The sequence below is a fragment of the Pelodiscus sinensis genome, chromosome 2 (genome assembly GCF_052426305.1).
Source record: "Pelodiscus sinensis isolate ZL-2025 chromosome 2, ASM5242630v1, whole genome shotgun sequence".
Classification (NCBI taxonomy): Eukaryota; Metazoa; Chordata; order Testudines; family Trionychidae; genus Pelodiscus; species Pelodiscus sinensis.
Window position 1 is genome coordinate 80,040,783 of NC_143053.1, and position 17,510 is coordinate 80,058,292.

At 42.5% G+C, this 17,510-nt stretch overlaps 1 protein-coding gene across 7 annotated transcripts in view; it reads right to left on the reverse strand.

Annotated features, from left to right (window-relative positions):
- Nucleotides 1-17,510, reverse strand: part of RBBP8 (RB binding protein 8, endonuclease) — a 110,938-nt gene that overhangs the window by 38,829 nt on the left and 54,599 nt on the right. For all 7 annotated transcript variants that reach the window (XM_075920885.2, XM_075920886.2, XM_075920887.2 and 4 more), the window contains 4 exons: nt 15,019-15,131; nt 10,974-11,049; nt 6,858-7,027; nt 4,066-4,170 (listed from right to left, as the gene is read on the reverse strand). In XM_075920885.2, the coding sequence (XP_075777000.2) occupies nt 4,066-4,170; nt 6,858-7,027; nt 10,974-11,049; nt 15,019-15,131 (464 nt within the window). The remainder of the gene's footprint in view (nt 1-4,065; nt 4,171-6,857; nt 7,028-10,973; nt 11,050-15,018; nt 15,132-17,510) is intronic.

Here is a 17,510-nt window from a genome sequence, read left to right on the forward strand (position 1 = left end):
TCTACTGTCTGCATGGGATTTAGGGAAGAAGACAGGTAAGTAAATGGGTTCATTACAATGGAAGGGAGTTGGCATCTTAGAGAGTAATTTGGGGTGCAGGCAGAGAATAACTTTATCCTTGTGAATAAAGTAAATGGTGGATCTGCCATAAGAGCACCTAATTCCCCAACTCTCCTGGTGGAGGTGATCACAATCAAGAAGGCCACCTTCATAGACAGGTTGCTAAGGGCTCAAAGGGCTTGCATGTTACTGCCCTAAGCACTAGGTTGAGGTCCCAGGATGGCGCTGGGTTCTTTGTGAGTGGGTAAGTGTTTTGAATGCCCATCAAAAACATTTGATGGTAGGATGAGTGAAAACCAACTTCTCTTCAATTGGGAGGTGAAATGCTATTATTGCAGCCAGATGAACCTTCAGGGAACTAAAGGAGAGCCCTAACCACTTCAGGAATAATAGGTAATACAGTACAAGAGGAAGTGAGGCAGACGTGGGAACTATTTATTTCTCATGGCATCACAGAGAACCTACACCATTCATATAGGCATGAACTTCAAGTAGTCCGCCTGCAACTATTCAAAAGAACTCGCACAGGTCCAGAATAAGCTGCTTCTATTGAGGTGAGCCAATCAGATACCATGTTTGCAGATGGAGTTGTCCAGATACGGGGATGTTGTATCTGACTGTTGTTCTGAGTCAGAAGAGCTACGGCTACACTAAGGGTATGTCTAGACTACAGGGTTTTGTTGACAGAAGTTTTGTCGACAGTATGCTTCTGTCGACAAAGAGTGTCTAGACTACATCCAGTTCTGTCAACAAAGCAAGCCTCTTTATCGACATAACAGTGTGGACGCAAAGGACATTGTAGATGCAATAATGCCTTCTATCGACAGAACTCTGTCAACAAAAGGCGTTATTCCTCGTAGAATGAGGTTTACATACGTCGACAAAACTGCTGAGTTCTGTTGCCGTTATGTCGACATAACTCAAAGGCAGTATGGACGCAGGTATAGTTTTGTCAACAAAAGTCCACTTTTGTCGACAAAGCCCTGTAGTCTAGACACACCTTATGAGTTTTGCTACAAGAGCCAATGCAAATTAAGCACAAATTAGCATTTTCTCACACTTCATTTGCATACTCTCTTTCATTCCGTTTTTGCGCTAAGGGTTTTTGCGCAAAAATAAGCAGTGTATCCGTGGCCGTTTTGCGCAAAAACCTCTTTTCCTGCAAGATCCTTATGCCTGTCCAGGAGAGTATATTAGTTAGTTTGTGCTGGGTCTCCAGCAGGTTCATTAGGGAGATCTCCAGCACATCTGCCACTCTCTTATATAGCTCTTGAAACAACTTGAACTCATCCCCTGAGGTAAGGGGAGGGGACATAATATTGTCATTGGGTGACAAAGATGGAACATGGGAGGTGGAAGGGGGAGAGTTGGCGGAGATGTATTCATCAATGACTTCTGGGTCATCCTCTTCCTCCACAAGTGATCAGTCCAGGGATTGTACTGATGGAGTCTGTGGTATATAGGAGGGCACTGACTGTGGTTGTGTTGCTGTTGTGCCCTATACAAAGCCCATGGGTCTCAGTAGGGCCAGTTAGAGGGCACTGGCACCAGAGGGTGGCTGTCACTGAGGGAGAGGCTGTGACTGCTTCAGGGTGGAATGCTTTGGGGTGTTGGTACCTACTAAAGATTCCTCATCTTTGTCACTCATCAGTAGTGGTGCCGACCTCACATGAGTAGAAAGGCTGAACCTCACCGTGGTCGGAGTACTATTGGGGCCAAATGATGGCATCCCTAGCACCGAGATGACCCGGAGCTCCTTGCTCGGAGTGAAGAGATGTGGTCCTGGAGTCATTGGTGCTGAAAATGGTCCTGGGCATGATGCCAGCAGGGCATGTTGTACTGTCGGTGCCGAGTGTTTGTGCTTCTTCGGTGCCGAAGGTAACATGGAAGCAGTTGGTGCTGAGCTGGAATGCGGCTTTTTCGGTGCCGACAAGCATTCTAAAGGTATCAGCGGTGCCAACTTGGATTTTGTCCTGCCCACTACTTTAGACCTGGCCCTAGTAGGGTCCTTAGCCTCTTGGGATGTGTTGGTACCTGACGGTCCTGGTGCCTCTCTCTCCGGGGCCTTGGGTGCTGTTGGTGCTGAGGGCATTTTCTGAGATGGTGCCCGCTTTTTTAAAGGGGAGTCATCTCTGGAGGCTGAGTGGGCTCAGTTTTTGGACTGGTGGTCCAACACCAACTCCTTGGCGCTCAACCCTGAAGGAGCTGCTTTTCCCAACACCACCATTGGGGATGGCTGTCTGGGCAGTGTGGAGTGCTCGGGGTCCGAAGTTGGCCACACGGTGTTCTCCAGTAGGAACAACTTCAGTTGGAGCTCCCTGGCTTTTCTGGTGCATGCCATGAACTGCTTACAGTGCTCACACGGTCTCATGGAGTGTGCCTGTCCCAGATACACTGCGAATAGCTGTACGAAACTGGTATGGAAAGCCTGCAGGACAGGCAGCTTTTGAAACCTGGGAAACCAGGTATCCCAGGAAGCAAAACAGCCAAAAGGAAAAAGGCCCAAAAACTAATCAAGAAATAATTTTTAAAATAATTAATTAGAAACAGTCTTAATCTAACAACTATAACACCACCACCATCTAACTCTAATCTAATACATTTGAAAAATATCGGAGGGCAGCTATAGGTTCTGACTGAAGCCAGCGGTGGCAGAGAAGGAACTGAAGGGATGTTGGCTACACATGAGGAGTAGCTGAATGAGCGGATGCTGGCTGCTCCACATGTGCAGCCTACCAAGGGTACTGATACCTAAATTCTCCAACTACAGGTGCAGCGGCACCTCAGACACCTAAGATGGAACATCCACAAGGACACTCCTTGAAGAAGAAGCAGATGATATGTTATCATCATCATGCTTCTATGACAAAAGACCCCCCAAACACTACTCCCACGTACCAAATTAAATACTTCCATCTCAATTCAATGGAAAACTGAATTTAGGAAGTGGTATTAGGAAAGGTACATTGAAAAAGTAGTGGCATAGTTTTGATGACTTGATAAGGATACTGGAATACATCTTTCACACCTACATCCACCACAGTAATTTCACAGTTCTATAGAAGATGCAGTAATAGGATAACACATTAATTGTCTGTCACCTTTAGTCTGTTCTTTAACTAATTGATGAAGATTTTAGAATTAGCTACATAAACTGAAAATTTAAACACCCATCAACTCAATGCCAAGAATGCATGAACAAAAACAAAGTTTGAACATTTGGAATCAAATGGGAGAAAGCAGATTTTAGTTGTAACTTCTCATACTGAAAATACTACTGGATGACTACAAGAATAATAAGATCTAGAACTTACAGTATTTTAATCTATTTTACAGACATTAAAAGACTTTCCCAAAATAAAAATGTAACTCTGTGGCAAGAACAGGACCTACACCTCAGGGCTACATCTACACTGGCATGATTTTCCAGAAATGCTTTGAATGGAAAAGTTTTCTGTTAAAAGCATTTTCGGAAAAGCGTGTCTAGATTGGCAGGACGCTTTTCCGCAAAAGCACTTTTTGCGGAAAAGCGTCCGTGGCCAATCTAGACGCGCTTTTCTGCAAAAAAGCCCCGATCGCCATTTTCATGATTGAGGCTTTTATGCGGAAAACAAATCTCTGCTGTCTACACTGGCTCTTTTGCGCAAAAGTTTTTCGGAAAAAGACTTTTGCCCGAATGGGAGCAGCACAGTATTTCCGCAAAAGCACTGACAATCATACATGAGATCGTCAGTGATTTTGCGGAAATTCAAGCGGCCAGTGTAGACAGCTGGCAAGTTTTTCCGCAAAAGCAGATGATTTTGCGGAAAAACTTGCCAGTCTAGACACAGCCCAGGAGTGTATGCTAGCTCACTTATCCACAGTAATACTGCGATTAAGATAACTCCTTTTTTCTGGCTCGTGAACTCAAATTGAAGACTACAAGTTGAATTTGAGTTACTGATTACCCATAACTACCGGTGTTTTTTACCTAGTGAAATAAATATGATTAAACCTAGTATTTACTTGCTATAGGAGACAGTCGTTGATCACAGGTGTCTGCCACGAGTATTTCCTTCCCATGGTGGTTAGGAATTTGAGTAGATGACGACAATGGAACTTTTCCAAACTCTAGATAAAGGAATAAAAACAAATGTTAAATTGAATATAACCTGGCTTTATAATTAAGAATAGGCGCAGAATGGTTTAAATCCTGTAAACACTTATGCACATACTTAACTTTATGCATGTGATCAGTCCCAATATCTTCATATGCTTAAAATTGTTTCCATAATTAAGATTTGAAGGGAAAAACAAAGAACAAGAATGATAACAAATAGAAGTTACATCTCTTGTGATGTAATAATGCCACAGAAGCTCAAGAAGAGTACTTGTTATAATGAAAATGGAAAAGAAGCCAGCCAAGCAAAATTAAAGGTATCTGACAGATAATTATCACTTTTTATGCTGATGCAACAAATCAGTTATGTATGTAACACATTAGAGTTTGACCTCATTTACTTCTCTGAGTAAGCCTATGTTCTGTACACCTGCCAGCCTCAAGGGAAGGCAGTTGAAAATTATTCCCCAGTAGTAAAAATTCTATGCAGTTGTCCCAGCAACAGGTCAGTTAAGACAATGGTGAACATAGTGAATAATTTGCATTTTGGATTACAAGCATGACATTTTGTATGGTTATACACTGATACATAGTTAAACTTTTCCACTATGGTATCAACAGCTTGTAAGAGTTGATAATATACTTTGTGATTAATATCTACTGTTATTCCAAAAAGAAAATAACTGTTGCCTTTGAAGAGTCTTCAGAAACTTCAGCTGGTCCAGAATGCAGCTGCTTGAGTCCTAACTAATATTCGTTATATTGAACGCATTATGCCTATGCACTATCGTGCTCCAGTAGCTGCACTGGCTTCTGGTATGTTTCTGGGCACAATTCAAGGTCGTTGTTATGACCTATAGAGTCCTAAACGGTTTGGGACTAGAGTACCTGAAGGATCGTCTCCTTCCATACGAACCTGCCCAAGGATTAAGATCAACTGGGGAGGCTCTGTTTCGTGTCCCTTCACTTATGGAGATAAGGTTGTCATCTATGCGGCGCAGGGCCTTCTCAGCTTTTGCTCTCAGGCTATGGAATTCCTTCGCCTGGAATATTTGCCTGGTGCCAGTGCTAACATTGTTTCGCTGCCAAGATAAAGCCACCCTTTTTTACCTGTGCTTTTAATGATGCTTGAGTTTGGGGGAGGGAGAGAGAAGGAAAAGGAGACCTCTCCTCTCGGCGTGTCCTAGTAGGTTTTATGCCCTCTTCTTGTGGTCTTTTAGTCTACTTTTGTATATATTGTGTTTTAAAATTTTGTAAGCCGTCTTGAATATTTTAAATGGAGAGGCGGGGTAAAACTATTTTAAAATAAATAAATAAATAAATAAATAAATATCATAATTTATACTTATAATTATACCTGCAGGATACATTCCTATTTCACAAGAAATAAATTAACATAGTATGAGCATCTAGAATACAATAGTCAGATCTAGTAGCGTGCATTCTGTGATTCATTATAATACATGCAGGAAATCTTACTGAATCTTATTATTTACATTTGGTAAGTAGATGTCTTAGACCAAGTTTTGATTAATGCAAATGCTTCAAGTATTAATTGATTTTTGTGCAAGACAAATGTAAGCAGGATTCCTATAGCAAAAAAACATGTTTTGCAGTTACTTAATTCAGATGGCTTGTTAATTTTGATGCAACTTGTTCTGTAACAAATATTGCAGGGTAACTTTTCTTTTGTTCACCACAAGGTGGTGCTACAAGCATACATATAGCAGAAACTTCAGTTTCAAACTTAAGTATTATTCCAAGAAACTAAGTTAGGGAAACCTAAATGGGAAGTGCAAAGTCCTGAATGGCTATTAACAAATATCTAACAAATAAGATCTGGTTTGCATAGGTATTAACTTAGGCTACAGCTTTTACTAAATAAATAGTACAGCCAAGGCTGTGCGTGAAGGAAAAAATATAATTTAACTTTCAGATTTTTAATGGTGAGGGTAATTAATATTAGCACAATTTACATATATGATGGAACTTCCATGGCCTGTCTTTGAATCAAAACTGTGTGTGTTTCTAAAAGATATGCTATAGCTGAAAAAGAAGTTATGGACTTTGTGCAGAAATTATTGGGTGAGGTTCTTTGACCTGTGTTATACTGAAAATCAGACTAGAGGATCATAATGGTCCTTTCTAGACTTAAAAAATAGTCCGTGAATTTATGATTCCAAAGCAGTTTTCAGAGTTGACTTAGTTTTTGCTTACAAACTGAACAAGTTTGGTTCTAAATACATAACCCTATGAGACCATTTTTGCAATTACTTTTAAACTAATAAATTCCATTTAAAATTTAAATTGATCTAGTGTAACAATGAGTCACATTTGTTAATTATCTGAACAAAATTTGGTGTCAGTCCCTCAAAATCTTTTAATTATTAAGAAATTCTAGAAATAAGAAGTTTTTCTAATTCTATTGTCTGCCAAAATCGTACACTGATATGAGAATTCAGAAACCTTGAGAGAGCTTGACAAACTTTAAACATACCACTAGCATAGTGTTCATACCAAAACAACTTTTCACCCTAGGACACAAGCACAATTTTGACAATGCACAACGAATTCACTTTAGGTTTACAGAAGGCCTTTAAATATTTTTTTTAGTTCAAAATTAAAAGTGGCTTTTGTTTTCTTTTCCCCTTTAAAATCTTTACAACACATTACAGAAAAGGATGGCAAAAATACTTACCATTAGTGCTTTCAGAATGTTCCAAATCTGCATGTGTTTGCTCTGTGTATCGAACATGCCTATTCTCTTTCTTTCTTCGGATACGATTAACCATTGATAGTGAAAAAGACTGAACTGGTGAATCTGGAATGACCCCTTCTTCCAATTCCACTGCTTGTGGGTCTTTCCCCCTTAGGACAGAATTCAGAGCTAAAGTAAAACCTAAATCCAGCAAGATTAAGAGCTAAATCTTTAATTTTAAAAAGTTTATGAAAATCAGCTTTAGAAAATGACAATCACAGATTCAGACTATATACAGGCAGTCCCCGGGTTACGTACAAGATAGGGACTGTAGGTTTGTTCTTAAGTTGAATTTGTATGTAAGTCGGAACTGGTACATATTGTAGGGGAAACTCTAGCCAAACATTTTTTTTAGTTTTGGATAGCATAGGGAAAGGTTAACTCCCCTCTAATGTTTGTTTTGCTGTCTGTTCCCCTGTTCAGAAGATTTCACATCTATTTCTGTCCCTGTGACAAACTCAGGACTAAAGGAGTAACTCATCAAATACCAAACAGCTCTGCACCATGCTTTGAGCTAATAGCTTTATTTCCACACACCACCCAGGGTTCTAGGAGGAGGGTCCTTTTTTTGCTAACACAATGAGGCCAGCACTTTGTTTTGGTGGAGTCTTTGTTTGCCCAGGGAGCCCAGCATGTATAGGGGGAGGAGGGGCGGAGAGGCTGCTTTTGTCTGCTGTTCGGCAGCCTGTTGCTCAGGGGAGGGGGCAGCCTGTTGCTGGCAGGGGGGGAGGGGGGAGGCGTGCAGGATGCGAGGCCACGGGGGGGGGGGGGGGGGGCACTTTTCCTCTGCCCGGCAGCTCTGCGGGATCCCTGTCCCTGTGGCCAGCTGCTGCAGGCAGAGGCCAGTTGGAGCCAGCAGAAGAGGAGGAGGAGGTGGATTCTAGGACCCAGGTGAGCGAGCCCCGGGGACGCTGCAGCGCTCCGGGAGCCCGGCATGTATAGAGGGGAGGAGGGGCAGAGAGGCTGCTTTTGTCTGTTCGGCAGCCTGTTGCTCAGGGGAGGGGGCAGCCTGTTGCTGGCAGGGGGGTGGGGGGGGCAGCGGGCGTGGGGAGGCACTTTTCCTCTGCCCGGCAGCTCTGCGGGACCCCAGTCGGAGCCGGCCCGAGGAGGAGGAGGATCCTAGGACCCAAGTGTGCGAGCCCCGGGAATGCTGCTGCGCATGTGCGGGAGTTGCCTCACCCCGTTCGTATCTAGGGATCCGACGTAAGTCGGATCCACGTAAGTCGGGGACTGCCTGTAGTAAAGCCAAGAGCAACATGATATAGAATTAATATCACCATCATGACGCCAGATTATTAGAAGAGATGGACCTACTAAGAAATTCAGAAAGGCTAGATCATCCTGTGAACTTCATAAATGTTCATGCTTCGGGGCTTAAGTCAATCTCTTACAGTAAGAACCGTCAAGTTCCTGTCACTTTCGATGACAAGATACAGACGTAGTTAGACCACTGGTCTGATCCATTATGGCAATTCCAGTAACCCTTAAGAATATAAAACATAAAAGAAATGCTACCTGGCAAGTTTAAAGTTGCTTATTGTCAAAATTGCTCAGGAGACAATCTTCCTCAACACACGATTTCATGCAACAACTTACTGACTGCCCTATAAAAATCTTTAATTATTTTTATTTAGAAAATTAAGGCAACTCTTAAGAGCGCCTCATACCCCAAACTGTATGCCCCCTTTTGAAGAAGGAAGTAACCTGAAACCTTTTAGAAAAAAAGTAAAATGTATCAGTAAGCGTGAAGTTTCCTTGGGCATGCTTTGTGTTGGGATCACAGAGGAAAGAACAAGCTCTAATTAGAGATTTCTGAATAGAATAAACAGATTGTTTTATCCTTTTTTGTCCTCTTATAAAAAAACAACAACAAAGTGATAAGGAAATATAACGGAGGCTGCCTTTGTCATTTTTCTTTAGTGTTACTTCTCCTTTTGAGTCCTTAAAAGAAACGAGAGACTAGGTGTCACTCTCCTGTCTTTAGACAGCAGAATATGAGGTCTTAGATCTAAAGGAAGAGGAGGAGGAAGTGTAGAGAAACTGCCAAGCAAAATCCTAGCTATATACTAAAATAAAATAAAGTAACAGAAGAGGAAATAAGACATGTTTATAGTGTCTTTACGTTGGTGATTTCAAAGTATTTTTCAAAAATGAAAACTGAGGCACAGTTAGTGAATTGTATATGGAAAGACTTGCAGAAACCATCCAACATATTTGAACATGGCAGTGTCTGATCTTTCCAAGAATAGCAGCAAAACTTGTAGTAAACTAGCACTTGAAAACACAAATGTTTATTATAAAGAAAAACGAAATAATAAGAAAAGAGCTGTTTCATGATCAAGCACTTTGATATATACATACTGTTACAGGGTCAGGTCAGAGGGATACAAAAGAGTGCTTTACTGGAGTTCGGAAGATGGGCAGGCTTCATCTAAAGGAACTCCTCCCAGCCTACAGGGAGGATTCAGAGGATCCAGAACACCAAATAGTTACAGGGAACAAATTAAGAAAAAAAAGGGACGGGTGTAGAGGTCAAAAGGCTAAAACAAGGGAACTGGATGGGAACACCATCCAGAGAACCCCATACAGAGCTCACTGCTCCTCGAAAGCATTGAGAGAACCAGCAGACGGCACCCAGTAGAACTCCGCCTGGATTTGTGAACAGATACAGGAGCAGAAATAGGCCCCAGAGTCGCAGGCCCCTCCTTCAGCCAACCTCTGCTCCCTGGTCTTATAAATGGCCATCTTGGCTATAGGAGGAGGTTGACAAAGAGGTCCCACAACTTTGTGGGGCAACAGATGGGGTGTGCATAAATTAATAAGTGAGGGGAGAAGTGCAGCTACAATGTCATCAACAGGTTCTGGAGGCACTGAAAGAGGGGCTATAACCTGGCACACTCAAGACAGATGTTCACTAGGGTGTCCCTCATACCACAGTAGTCGTAAGTGTCAGGAACAGGGATGAACTGAGCCAAGTACACACCCGAGCTCACAGTGCCATAGAGGATTCTCCAGCTAACGTCCCCAGTGGTCCACAGAACCAAGGTGGAATAAAGAGGCCCACCAGGGCTTCCCACTCTCTATTGGTGGTAAGAGGACCTGCCATTTGGTATCTGGGTGGGACACAAATGTGGGGAAATGAAGAGTGTGAAGCACAACCATGTATAGAAGACTTTTTGGCATGGTTCAAAAGAGGACCAGCTAAAATGCATGCAGCTGGTTCGGGTAATGAAGTCTTAGTTTTAGGTCTTGCTACTAAGATACAAAAGCAATGAATATCTAAATCCTCTTGTCTAAGCTCTTACCATCATAGGACTGACTTCTAGAAACCCAGAAATGAACAAAATAGTTTGCTGTTGCTTCACAGACACATGAAAGAACATTAGCTCCCTCTCCATAATGAAATATCTCTGTATTAAGTATAACACCACACGTTAACTTCATTATATTGAAGAACAAGCAAGTAACTGAATTGAATTTATACTTGGGGGTTCTCCTGTAAAATGTATTGCTTTACAGAGATTTTCCCCCTCACTAAATATAGTTTAGAAATCTCTTTCTAACCTTAGAATCTATAGTTATAAGTTAATATGAATTTAAAATCCAAATCTATAATGACCAAGATAATTTAAAATGACCATGGTTTCTTAAATCTATCAATAAATCCAATCATTTGTTTACAGAAATTCTTCCCCCTTTCCTCCATATACACACTAGGAATGTAAAATCCCGCTTAACTGTGATGTTTAACCAGTTAATCAACTGGGGAGGGGGCAGAGGAGGCTGCTCCAGATGGCTGCTGGGCTCCATGGCTAGTGATGAGCTGCTCCACCACCACTGGTTAACGGGAACTGGTAAGCATCACTCATTAAGGCTAATCTTTCACATCCCTCACACACACAGTGTAAAATAAGGAAAAATGCTGCATATTACCAAGATAATTGTTTTCAATTCTTAATTAATTCCAAATGACAATGGACTTTCACTGGACAATTTATTTAGTGATCTGATTCATTTGAGGAATTTAAACAAATATTTAATATTTTTTAAACTTACTCCATTTGCTTTTGCAACTGTTGAAGCTGTTCAGATATCTTTTTATTTTCATCCTGTAAATTGTTCTTTTCATTCACTGAAATATATAACAAAATATTAGCACACACTAACCCTATATTGCATTTGACTTCTGTTAGTATTTCTAACATGACCAAGGTCAAATTATTATACATCTGTAAAAATTATAAGATTCTACTCTTTTATTGACATTTACAAAACAGAAGTATTTAAGTTAGAAGTTAGTCATTATCAAGGTTGCAAATTACTTTTTTACAGCAAGGTTATTACAAATCACTGAATTACAATGTTAATTAGCTCCATGTAATTAGTAGCTACTTTAATTTTGGATGTGAATTTTTTGCAGTCAAAATGAACATTTCATTTGGGTTCCCTGACATAAATGCCTATACTGGGGACATAGAAACCATGAAAAAAAAACCTAATTGAGGCTTACTTTTTTGGTCCCCAAAATAACCAGATCATCTGAGAAGCAATAATCCATTACTATGATACTGGCAGGTGGAATCTTAGAAATTAAAACTAGAAAAAAATATCACAACTTACATCTCTCATTACAACATCTCTAACTGTCCTATTTCTGCCTACACAAAGCCTCATCTTCATGTCTCTTCCCAGAATGTGCCATATTGCTGGAATGCCAGGTCTACCTGTTAATTTTCTTGATTGTCATGCTTTTGTTGCATTTTCTTCTTATGTATTTTCTTTGTATTTATTTTGTTTTTATCAAGACAGCCACAGTCACAATTATGGCTAGGGCCCTACCAAATTCACAGTTCACTATGATCAATTTGACAGCCACAGAGTCTTAAAATTGGTCTTGATCCAAAAGGGGATTGTAGGGAGTCTGAAAGCTATTGTAGGGGGTTTGCAAGATTGCCATACTCATTTTTGTTCTACCTTCAGAGCCCAGATCTAAGGACAGCAGCTGCAGAGTTTGCTGCAACTGGAGGAGGCTGCTAGAGGTGGAAGCAGGTCCAATCTCTTCAGTGCTGTTGGGAGGGCTCCAAACAGGGATGCCTAGCAGCTAGCCAGTACCAGTGGTGCCCAGGGCCCTGGACAGTTTGAAAAATGGGTGCCCTAGGCTTGGGAGGAGACATCGGGTGAAAGCCCCAACCCCAGCAGGGATTGTGGGGGTTAAAGTCTGGAGCTCAGAAGCCCCTGATCCCCAATTGTAGCCTTGGAAAGCCCAAAGCCCTGGAGGGCAAAAGCCGCCAGGCCAGGTCCCTGAACCCAGGCAGGAACTAGGGGTTGGAGGACAGAAATGCAGAGCCTGGGCACTCTGAGCCTCAACTGGAGCCCTGGGTGGGGGAAAGCAGCCCCAATCCTGGGCAGGAGCTAAGGGAAGGTGCAGGGAGGCAGAAGCCTAGAGCTCAGGCAAGAGCTGTGATGGGTGAAAGTCCCAAGGGGAGGAGCCCTCAGTCCAAGTTCATGAGCCTGGGCAGGACCTGCAAGCAGTGAAAGCCCATAGCCCAGGAAGGAGCAGGTGGGAAAGGAGGAAGGACCATGCTTGAACCCAGCTGCACAAATGGCAGCCCTGAAACCCTGCTGGAGCCAAGATATTCCCAACCACAGTCAGAGCTGCTGGGAGTAGGGGAGGTAGCAGCCCTAAGCCCAGGTGCCAAGAGCTCAGGCAGAAGCTACTATGGGGGAGTGGGCAGTGGCAGAAGCAGCCCTAGAGCTGTGGCATCTTGACCCCAGGCAGGAGCCATGAACAGAGAGGAGAGATAGGGAGGAGAGGTCAGTGGCAGCCCCGGAGCACAGACATCCGGAGCTGGGAGTAGCAATCACAGCCAGTATTCCCTCTAAACTGAGGGGCAGCACAGCTTCACAGGTGATTAACCAACCCTGCCCAGTGAGTCAGCTCCTTGCACAGAGCCCTGAGCCTCTGACTGGGCGGGGCTGATTAATCACCTGGGAAGCTGTGCTATGGTGCAGCTTAGAGGGAACACTGGTTGCAAGCCCCAGCTGGAGCCCAAGAGGTCTTCAGTCTCAGTTGCCCAGAGCTGCTTCTGTGCTGTCTGTGGAAGTCAATTAGTCTCATTCTCCCTCTCATAATAGCAGAGCAGGGGAAGGATGAATCCTGTCCCTCCCCAGCTGATTTCAGGGAGATCAGATTTCTCAGAGTAGGGCCAATTTCACACACCGTGATACGTTTCTCACGGCCATGAAATCGGTAGGTCTCTAATGACAGCCCTACTAAAGTCTTAGTTCATTGTGATCAATTTCCCAGCCAGAGGAGTTTAAAATTCCTCATTTTCAGATGTTTACGCCTGAAATTTCAGGGTGTTGTAATCCTGGGGGAACAGGTGTTCTGATCCAAAAAAGGATTATGGGGAAGGACTGTTGTAGTAGGGTCACAGGATTGCCAGCCTCTTTTCTTCTTTGTCTTTCTGTAGCTGCAAGGGGTTTCCAAAGGTGGGTGTGATTCCAGCTGGTTGGTGAGGGACAGGACTTCATTGTCTAGGGGGAAATCACACCCACTTCCAATATCTCCCCTGGTTGCAAAAAGCCCCATGGTTATGCTGCCTTCCAAACTGGACTAGGAAGGAGGCAGCCACAGAATTTACTTCTGCAAGAGGAGGTTCTCAAAGATAGTGGTGAGTCTGAGCTGCTGTGTGAGCTGGGGAAACACAGGACACTCTTCCAATGCATGGCTGGTGTTGGTGGAGGTTATACCCATCTCAGGGTACTTCCCCCAAATGCAAGAAGCTCTGACTTCCATAGCCATGGAGTTTCCTGAAGCAAGGGGAAGTACCCAGAGGTGGGTCTAATTTCCCATCCCTCCCCTCCAAGAGCAGTTGTGCAGTGTAAGAGGAAGTCCTGTCCCTCTATAGCCTGGCCAAAGCTAGTAGCAAGAAACAGCCAGTTAGAGCACTCCGAGTAACATGGGGGTGATGAAACCTACAACTGGGAACCTGCCCCAGCTTCAAGAAGCTCCCTAGCTTCCTTTCAGGGCCCAGTTGTGAAAGTAGCCCAGAAATGAGGGTGGCAATCCTGCAAGCCCCCTTGCAATAGCTTTATGACCCCTCTTGGTCCCCCTCCTCTCTTTTTTTTTTTTGAGTCAGGACTTCCGAAGCTACAATACCCTGAAATTTCAGATGTAAACATATGAAAGCATGAAACTGACCTATTTAAAAACCCTTTGGCCATTAAAATGATCAAACTGGACTGTGGGTTTTTGTGAAGTGGACGCAACAAAGACAAGAAGGCTAGGGTAACAAGGTGGTTCCTGTAACTGCAACCCTTCCACTTCCAAGTGCAACACAGATCTGGAGTAAAGCATGGTAACGCAGATGGCCTGTTGACAGTACACTGTTTGCTGACCCAAGCAGTCCAACCCCATAGTGTTGAGCGAGGGAAGGGAAATGTGACAAAGTTAGGCCAGATGGCTGCAACTGAGTGGGAAAAGGCAGCCCTAGATGGGTAAAAGGCCCGCTCCCCTATTAACTAAAAGTGGGTTACTACAGGTCAATCAGGATCAGATAAAAAGGGGCTGTCTCAGGTAGATTACAATTAGTAAAGCACAGCTATCGTGGACTAACTAGAATCAGCTGATTATGTTTCAGGGCTGTCTGAGACCTTTTTAAACCCTCCCCGGTTGGGAGAAAGGGGGAAAAGGAGGAGGGAGAGAAAAAGGGACACCCATCAAAGTGACTACTAAGCTAGGGACAGGAGAGGAGTGAGCAGCTTCATGAGGAGAGGTTGGGCTCCCAACTCTAAAGAAAGACGACTATCCTAAAACCTCTATTAAAGGGAAGGCTGACTGCCCGCACGTGGCAGACAGGGGGTGCTTTACCTGGAGCCCATCTTGTTGGGGGAAGAAGTACAGAGACTGGCAAGGGAAAGAAGGGCCCTTGCCACAATATATACACTAAAGACTTGCTTTATTGAATTTCTTAAAGGTACATATAGCAATGTTGTCAACCTACAGCAGTGATTATAATCACCAGGTAACCAACAAGACAGCAAAGTTCACAATATACTGCATTTTATGTTGGGGAACATTTTATTAGAGAACACTCACTAAGTTCTGTGATGAGTTTAAGGTTCTGTTGCCGGATATTTTCAAACTCCTGCTGTTTCTTTCTCATATGCTCCTCAGTCACTGCACAGCGATCACATAATCCTGCTCTTAATCTATGGGAAAAATTAAAAAATAGGTTTTCCATTTGTTAGAAAGAATGTCATACTTAGGATCCTGTCAAATTCATGATCCATTTTGGTCAATTTCACATTCATTTAAAAATAATACATTTCATGATTTCAGCTATTTAAATCCAAAATTTCATGGTGTTGTAATCATAGGGGTTCTGACCCAAAAAGGAATTGTGTGTGTGGGGGGGGAGAGGGGGTCGCAAGTCTATTGTTGGGGAGGCCAGCAGTGCTGCTGCCTTCAGAATCAGGCATCTGAAGAACAGCGGCTACTGCCCAAGAGCCCAGCTCTGAAGGAGAGATGCTGCCAGCAGTACTGCACAGGTAATGATGTCATGGGACGGTGTTGCCACCCTTACTTCTGCACTGCTGCCTGAAAAGCTGGGCCCTCTCCCACCCAGTCAAAAGCTGCCACTCACGACCCACTCAGCTCTGAAGGCAGCAATTCAGAAGAAAGGGTGATATGGTATTGCCACCTTACGTCTGTACTACTGCTGATGGGGTGCTGCCCACCTCTAAAGAGAGTGCAGAAGTATGTGTGGCAATATTGCAACACCCTTAAAATAACCTTGTGACCTCCTGCTGCCAGCCCCCTCCCCCCCTCTTCCTTTTGGGTCAGGAACCCTAATTTGAGAAACCATTAAACGCCATTAAATCTGTATAGTATAGGGTAAAATCACACAAAAGACCAGACTTCAAGGGTGGGAGACCAGATTTCATGGTCCATAATGAGGCTCTGAATTCAGTAGAGCCTGAGCTATACAAGTCAGATATTGGTACTTAATAGGGATGTTAGTGTGTACAGGCCATCCTCACTGTAAGTCCAAGATACATTCCAAAAAACTTGGACTTACAGTGAAACAACATAAAGTGGGGAATTTTTTTTCCCACGACTGACTTCCATTTGCACAAACTGGTTTTTTTAAAAAAAACAAGTTAGGAGTGGGGAATGGGAGGACTTATAAAGCCTTAGTTCCTACAAGTGTCAATGACTTTGGTGCAGAGTGGATGTATACCAGGGCAATTTATAGTAGGGATGCCCTGTAATCATTTACATGATTAACCGATAAGCCTGGGCTTAAAAGCCTGCTCCCAGCGAGCACAGGCTCTCGCTGGTCCCTGCCTCTAAACTGATAAAAGTTTCAGTGGTTACAAGTTTACAGAAATACACGATTATTAACATCCCTAGTACTTAATTGGCTTTTAAAACAATAAAAGTAGTAAGCTGATGACAACTATATGGAAGGTTGCTAACTGAAGAGATTTCATAGTTTGATGCATTGATATCTGAACATCTGTACAGAAAATAGACTTGAATGTTTACTTTGAATTGAGATTTAAAGAAAGACTTCAGTAATCAGCCATAAGTAAAACAGCCAAGCAATTATTACATGAGAAAATTAATAAATTATGTGAGTTTGAAGGAAATGTAGCCGTGTTAGTCTGGGGTAGCTGAAGCTCTCCCCACCTCTAATATCATCAATTCACAGACACTTACCTTCCTTCCTCCCCCCCCCTCCCCCTGCATCCTCCTCCTGTTCTGAAATGTGATTTGTCCTTTTCATATGTGTTCATTTTTTTTAATTGTATCCTTTGGTATATATGGTTGTGACTATTTTCTTCCACTATTTGATCTGAGGAAGTGGGTCTGGCCCACGAAAGCTCATCATCTAATAAACCATCTTGTTAGTCTTTAAAGTGCTACATTGTCCTGCATTTTGCTATGTGAGTTTGTGGAATTATATACACCAATTTTCAAAATGGATTTTTGAAATACTTATCAGATATTTTCATTTAGTCAAAAATGCTGATTTCGCTCACTGAAAGCCTATATCAATATATGTATATATACATTCCAGTTATTTGAGCAGCACCCAAAATGTGTTATGCACTTTCCAAACACAAAGCACAAAACCTTCTCTTGAACATACAGTCAAAAAAAATACAACATACTAGCAAAGTGACCAGGGAATATATGAGGAAAACTCTTTTATAAGTAATGTTACGTTACACACACACTGCTGTACAACTCCATGAATTCCTCCTGCTTATCGTCACAGTGGATTCAACTCTGTTGTTCTTACACATATCTCTACCAAAACTCAATCTTTTCTGTCCACTTAAATGAGCAGTTTGCACAAAATAAATAAATGAGAGATAAGCAGATCACTTAGTATCTTGTAAGCCAATGTTTAGCTGCTATTTTCTATCTAAAATCTGTCCAAAATTATGCAAAAATAATATAGATGTCAAACATAAAATGTGAACATTATGAAATTAAGCAAAAGAATATATACGATGGACCAGTAATTAATAATAGTATCCATTCAATATGGCATCACCATGAAGTTAATAATTCATATC